The 6825-nt window shown below is 51.5% G+C and overlaps 1 protein-coding gene across 1 annotated transcript; it reads right to left on the bottom strand.

The window, feature by feature from the left end:
* Window positions 1–2854: 2854 nt before the first annotated feature.
* Window positions 2855–6383, bottom strand: ADRA2A (adrenoceptor alpha 2A). The gene has a single exon (XM_057380607.1). It carries the CDS (start codon window positions 6240–6242, stop codon window positions 4908–4910), a length of 1335 nt encoding a protein of 444 aa, XP_057236590.1. The 5' UTR covers window positions 6243–6383; the 3' UTR covers window positions 2855–4907.
* Between the last annotated feature and the right edge of the window lie 442 nt (window positions 6384–6825).

Here is a 6825-nt window from a genome sequence, read left to right as displayed (position 1 = left end):
GGAATTTCTCCATCAGTGCAAAAGGCACTGCTGGCCCCAGGAAATCCCAGAGCACCTAACAACGCCTGAACCTCCTGGGAAGAGTCCTCTCTCTTCACTGTTCCCTCAAATCTGCTACAGGCCACTCCCAGAGCCTCAGAAGGAAAGCAAGGCTCAGATCCAAGCCAGCAAGGACATGCTCTCTCCGAACTTAGCCAACATGGAACTGATTATCACACTGACAGATAGAGCCAGCTGAAGCAGTGTGAAGCTAGTTTAAACCAACAAGTTCACACCTCTGCTGATGACACCTGTGGTCAAGTGAGGGAAATGTCTTCCAACTCCCTTTTATGGTTTATCCTCATGTCTGGGTGCTGAAATTCATCTCACATTCCCATATTCCTGGATGTGAGATGTCCTCTAGCATTTATGGTCCCCCATGGGAAATGAGTTCTCCTAATGGACAACTCAAATGGCCAAGAAGGTCCCCAAGARGGAAGAATGTTGAATGACCAACTCAAGCATTAGCATCTCCAACACCTCTCAGCATCCCCTGCTCCACAACAGCAGGTCTCCTCCTCCTCCTCTGCTTACATCAAACCTCCCTCCTGGGACCAGCCATGGTCTGACACAAAAAATGCATGAGTTTTTGTGCCCTCCACAGCCCTGTTCACCACYGCTTCTGCTCAGCCTTGAGGACATTTGGGAGTGTGCTGTGGCCTTGTGTAGGATTACTGCACTGTGACCCCCAGATGGAATTTCACCTGGGCTGGGCTTCCCAGGGCTGACTACGACTCTTTCTGTTCCCAGAGGGGTTGGGATCTGGTCCTGGAGCATTTGTGAGCTGAGTGAGTGCCAGTGGCTACTGCAAGGCTTGGGCTGACACTAATCCTGTTCACTCTTCACTCCATTTCCACAGCTTGAGATACAGCTCAGAAATCACAGCTACTACAAACATTTCTCAAATCACAGAGATGTTCCTACAAACCAGCTGCAAAGAGCAGTTTGTAGCAGGGATGGTGAGAGCTCCAAGTGGAGCACTCTGCCACAGCAATGGCTGTAATAAAGGAACAATCTCGGCAGACTTTGAACTTTTCTGAAGAACCGGGAATGTCAAGGAAAACAAAGAGCTTCAATTTGTGAGAACTGCACAGACGGCAGGGCAAGCCACCCAAGCCAGAGGGAATTTGTGGGATGCAGGGTGGGACTGGGGGTACTTACAGCACAGGAAGGCTGATGGACATTGTCTGAAACCCGCTGAGGCTCCTCCAAGCCTGGGAAACTCATTTTGTGTGAGCAGAGTGACCCAGGCCAAGTCCCTCCCTCACTGGAAAGATTCACACTCCTCAATGTGACCAGCTCCTTGTCCCCCTGAGAACAGGGACCAAAACCCCATGGAAACAAATGAGTACAGTCTGAGTGGTCAGGGACAAGCCCTGGGCAGGCAGCCATGGCTCTCTGCAAGAGCAATTCTGCTGCTCATGCAGCTCCCTCCAGAAGCATTTTAGGACATTTGCTCCCCCAAACCAAMTCACCTGAGCCCCTCCTGTAAATCTCTTGTCTGGAACCTTTGTGCTCTCCACAAGGGGTGGCATGCAGGATGACCCCACAAAGGAAAGTGGTGGAGAAACATCTCGCAGGACAAAGCTGGCAGTGCATTGCTGCCTGCTGCTTGCTGTGCCAGCCCGGATGGCTCCCACCCAGCTGGGGACAGGTCCCCCTCCCTGCCCTCACACCATTAACCTTTCAGCCCCAAAATAAAAGGTTATAAAAACAGTCAAAGTTCATTGCATCCCTTAATGCATCATCTGAAAGGGAATGAGCTGGGAGAAATGACAGAGGGAGTCAGGAGGGGGAAGGGGAAGAGCCTCAGTCTCCCATCCCCAAACCCACCAAAATACACCACTGTCCACACTAGAGATGTGCAGCAAGGGCAACTGGCAGCCTGAGGGGTGCAGCAAATGCAGTCAGAGCTGCTGGATCACCTCATGCCCCAAGCACTGACCCAGAGTCTCACAGGGGATCTTTGTAAAACCCTCCAAGGCCAACGGGGTCAGCCAAGACCAGAGTGCAAGCAGGACACCCTACCCAAACCAAGCTCCCCTGGGCTGCAAAGGCCACCTCGAGGTGAGCAAATGTTCATCTCTGGGCCCCCACCAGTGCCCCATGYCCAGCAGTGATGCTGCCTGACCCCCCAGCCCCTCCCACCTTGCTGAGCATCTCCAGCCCCGGGGCATTGGCAGAGGGGGTCACTGGACCAGCAGCTCCCACTCGGGGCTCGGGTCACTTTTCTCACCAGGAGCAGCTTCATGTTCAGTGGGAGAACAATCCCCCATCACCTCCTGCAGGGAAGGTCTTGGCAGCACTGGGGGAAGGGCAATCAAACCCYAGCTCATGAGGGCTGGAAAAAAAGSCAGGTGGACACYCCTCCATGTATCACWACAYGCTGCCTTYCAGCCTAATTGCTTCTAAACCCATCTGCAAACGAATTATTAAAAACTCCCACAAGGCAACAGCTGCAAAGGCTGTGCCAGGCAGGTGTCCCCAGCAGCAGTGCCAGGCTGCTCCCAGGACACAAATCACACCTCAAATCCTACACTCTTTACTAACAAACACGTGAATGCCCTTACTGTGGCACAGAGGGGGGAGGAAATACCCAAGAAATATCAAGGGCTCATTTGTTATTATGTCACAGCACAATGAACAGAGCCATTGTTCCTACCTGGGCTAACAATGCCTTCCAGAAAACACGAGTGCTTTTCCCAGTGTGTTCTTCAAAAAACAGCAAGACCAAAGCTGCCAGAGGATCAGTGAACAGATCAGAAGAAAAAAATACAATAAAATAAAACAGCTAACATTATTCAGAGGATTTTCACACTTGATCTGTAAACGCTCTTTTATTTAATAAAAATAATCATCCATTATAGCAACTTCTGCTTGTGGTTTGGTTTTGTTTTGTTTTTACATTAAAGCACAGTTTATTTGCTTTCCTCAACTCTTGAGGATTCAGTTCTGAAAATGCACRTGAATGTAAACACTGCTCTCCAGGTCCCACTGGATCCGGGGACACTTGGAGTTAATTAGAAAGTCAAAAGAGAGAGCAAAATCAACAAAACACTTCCCAAAAGTAAAAACATATTTTTAAAGTCTCAGTCTCTTCCTGTGCACCATATGACTCCAGAGAAGGCAAATTCATCTTATACATTAAACTTATAGAAACTTTGCTTTCTCCAAACCATTTCTGTGGCTTGTCAGCATTTGATAAAGCTGTTTTCATAACATTAAAAGACTTGCAGAGTCACAGTCATTTATTGTGATAAATCAAAATTTTTTTCCTATAAATGTTCTCCAGAAATTTATTCATGGCACAAGGATGTTAGATTTGTTCTGTCCATTTTTGTTTTCTGTTGTGGTTTTTTTTTGTTTTGTTTTGTTTTGGTTTTTTTTGTTGGTTTGTTTTAGCAGAAAGAGCTGAAAGCCATTTCAGGAAAGAGTGTAAAAGCCATATTAACTCTCTCCTGCTCCGATCTCACAATATTTACACTTTTGAAGAAAAAAAAAAAAAAAAAAAAAAAAAAAAAAAAAMMAAAGCAATAGCTTAATTACACTATAAAATAATGGAGAAACTCTCAATTAAGTTTCCCATTTCGGAGTTTTGCCCTGTATAAGACTGACAGAGGGATGCTTCCCTATTTCATAGGAAAGATGAGACTGGCAGGTTAAAAACTTAACTCTTCTCCATAATCGAGAAAGACAAATGGCCACTGTGCACAAACCCCCTCCCCTCTGCAGGAAATCCTGCRGGAGTTAAACCATCACAAATCAGCACAGATGAGACAACGGGATATGCAGAGCCCTGTTGTTTGCTTTGAAACGTTACCTATTTACAGTTGAGGTGGAGGAAGCAAGCGAGCATCGAACGCATTTCAGCGCTGCRGAGTGGTATAAAATCAAACAAGATTAACTCGTGGGAGCTTGGCTGGGTCCCAAGGCTCACGCTGCAAGGGAGACAGCCCCCGTTGCCTGGGACATCCCTGCCTGCACAGCAAAGCCACCGCTCCATCAGGGTCTGCTTTCATGAGCTATGAGATGGCAGGTGCCATCTCAGCTGTATTGTGTCACAGGCAACACGGAAATTAAACAGAAACAGGTATGACATTAAAAAATAGCAACTAAAACAGCCAGTCTGGTGACGTCTGTGATCCTAAGCTTTGCAGACAAAATTTTAAAAAATTAACAAAAAAACAAACCAGGAATTTGGAGATTTTGGTAATATTATCAAACTGTCAGCTGTCAGGTAGGGGGATGGCTCTAGCTGTTCAGTGGTTTAGGGTGAGGGGCTTTGCACGGGATAGGAAAAGAAAGACTTTTAAGGTAYCAAAGATAATTAAAGCATTCACAGTTTCAAAGCTGCTTGCCTTACAAAAATTAAGACATTCAAATTCAAGAATACAATACTGTATTTTACAAGGGGGTGAAAATTCATTACATATACAACAGGGGGGGAAAAAGAGACAACAAAATAAAAAAAGCCAACACCTCTGGTGTGGCATACTCCCTCTTTGTTGTTCATCTCACAGAGCTGCACTTTGTTTGTCTTTAAAGAGTCAAACTGAGCMGTCATGAGAATATCCACTGAGAGATTCTGGCAAAAGAAAAAAAAACAAAAAACAAAAAACAACCTGACAAAATATACCAAGGAAGTCAAAGGCCATCCTCCCCTGGAAAGCCGAATGCCACGGCTCGGATCTCCACTTGCCTGCTGCTCCTCACTGCTGCTGCCCGGTGCTCCCACAGGCTCATCTCAGGCTTTAAAGGCTTCCTGCTCACGAGCTGAAGGAAACCATCCCATGCAAGCACAGCCCGAGAGAGAAACACACTAGACTCCTTCAAAGTCTTGATCAGTCCCGTCAGTAGCAAAGGGTCCTTCAAACAATCCTTTTCCTCTCTAGCCTGCAGAGGATCCTTTTGAAGGCCCGTCTGAAGTCATGGTTGAAAATGGTGTAGATGACGGGGTTCAAGGAGCTATTGCAGTAACCGAACCAGAAGAAGAACTTGAAGAGGGTGTCGGGCACAGAGCAGCTCTCGCAGACGGCCATCAGCGTGTAGGTGAAGAAGAAGGGGAACCAGCAGATGACAAAGACCCCGATCACCACCGCAAGCACAAAGGTGAAGCGCTTCTCCCGGTTCTGCCTGCCCCTCCACCGGGACCCTTTGGTGTTCCTCTCCTCCTCCGTCTTCCTGGGCAAACTGTCCCCAGGCTTGATTTGGCTCAGCTTAGTCTTGGTCTTTCCTCTMGATGGTTTCTCTGGCTTCTTGCACTCGTTGTTCTCCTGGTGCTCGGAGGAMGAGGTCTCCTCCATGTCTATGCCATTGACCTCTCCCTCCTGCTCGCCACCGCCTCCTGCTGCCTTCTCCCCGTTGAGCTGTGCTGTGGCTGGCAGGTCCTCCTTGTCAGTCAARCCATTCTGCTTCTTCTCAGGGCGCTCTGCCCGCTTGTTTGGCGGGACCCTTGTTCTCCTCTTGGCTATCTGGTAGATGCGCATGTAGACCAGGATCATGATGAGGCAGGGGGCAAAGAAGGAGCCGATGCTAGAAGAGATGATGTACCACCTCTCATCGTTGATCTTGCACCCTGCCACCCCCTGGTCAGCCTGCTGCCCACTCTTCTTCTCGATGGAGATGAGTGGGGGGAAGGAGATGACAGCCGAGATGACCCAGACGATGAAGATGATGCACTTGATGCGGCGCGGGGTACGCTTGAGGTTGTACTCGATGGCTTGTGTGATGGACCAGTAGCGGTCCAGGCTGATGGCACAGAGGTGCACGATAGAGGAGGTGCAGAACAGCACATCCAAGGCCAGGTAGATCTCACACCAGACTTTACCGAAGTACCAGTACCCCATCACCTCATTTGCCAGCGAGAAGGGGATGACCAGCGTGGCCACCAGGATGTCAGCTGAGGCTAAGGACACCAGGAAGAGGTTCTGRGGGGCTTTGAGCGCCCGGCTGGTGAAGACAGCGATGATGACCAGGACGTTGCCGAAGACAGTGAAGAGCATGAGCAAGCCGGCCAGGCTGATGAGAGTGACGGTGGTGTGCAGAGGGTACGGCGTGCCCCAGCCCGGCCCGACCCCGCTGTCGTTGAAGGTCCCATTGGTGCCGGGAGGGGGGTAGCCCTCCTCCTCCTCCAGCTGCCGCTGGTACTCCATGGAGGAGAAGAAGTGGCCCCTCTCCGTGAACGGGCGCTCCAGGTTAAACATCAACCCCGGCTGCGCGGACACCCCCGCCCTTCGCCCGGCTCCACCCGCGCCGCGCCCGGCTCCGCGGGCTGCTCCGGTCCTACAGCGCCGGCCGGGGCGGAGCGGAGCGCCGGGGGCCGGGGGGCTGCGGGCGGGCACGGCGCATGCTGGGGCTGCCGCCGGGACCCCCGAGCGCGGCGAGGCGAGCGGAGCGGAGCGGAGCGGGGCCGGGGCTAGGGCTGGGGCTGCAGCCGGCCGCGGCTGCTCTGCCTCGCTCGCCGCCGAGCAGCTTTATAGCCCCGGATCGGGCCGGGGCTGCCGCGTCAGCCCCACGTGGGGAGCTGCCCCCGGTGCGCGCACACGCGCTCACAGACACAGACAGAGACACACATGGACAGACAGACACACGCAGCCAGACTCGCACACCGCGCACCCCCGCGCCCACACGGACACGCTCGGTCCCTGCTCACGCCCCTCGCTCGGCTCTCACGCTCCGCGCACACCCCGCACCCGCTCGGCACTGCCTGTGYTCGCACACCCGCTCGCTGCCCGGCACCTCCGCGCACACACACGCAGCCCCTGTCCCGCTGTCCCCATCCCACGG

Source organism: Malurus melanocephalus, unplaced genomic scaffold (assembly GCF_030028575.1).
Source record: "Malurus melanocephalus ecotype Western Australia unplaced genomic scaffold, MMel_1.1 scaffold_463, whole genome shotgun sequence".
Classification (NCBI taxonomy): domain Eukaryota; kingdom Metazoa; phylum Chordata; class Aves; order Passeriformes; family Maluridae; genus Malurus; species Malurus melanocephalus.
Note: the sequence above shows the minus strand (reverse complement) of the source record. Positions and strands in the feature narration are given on the sequence as shown.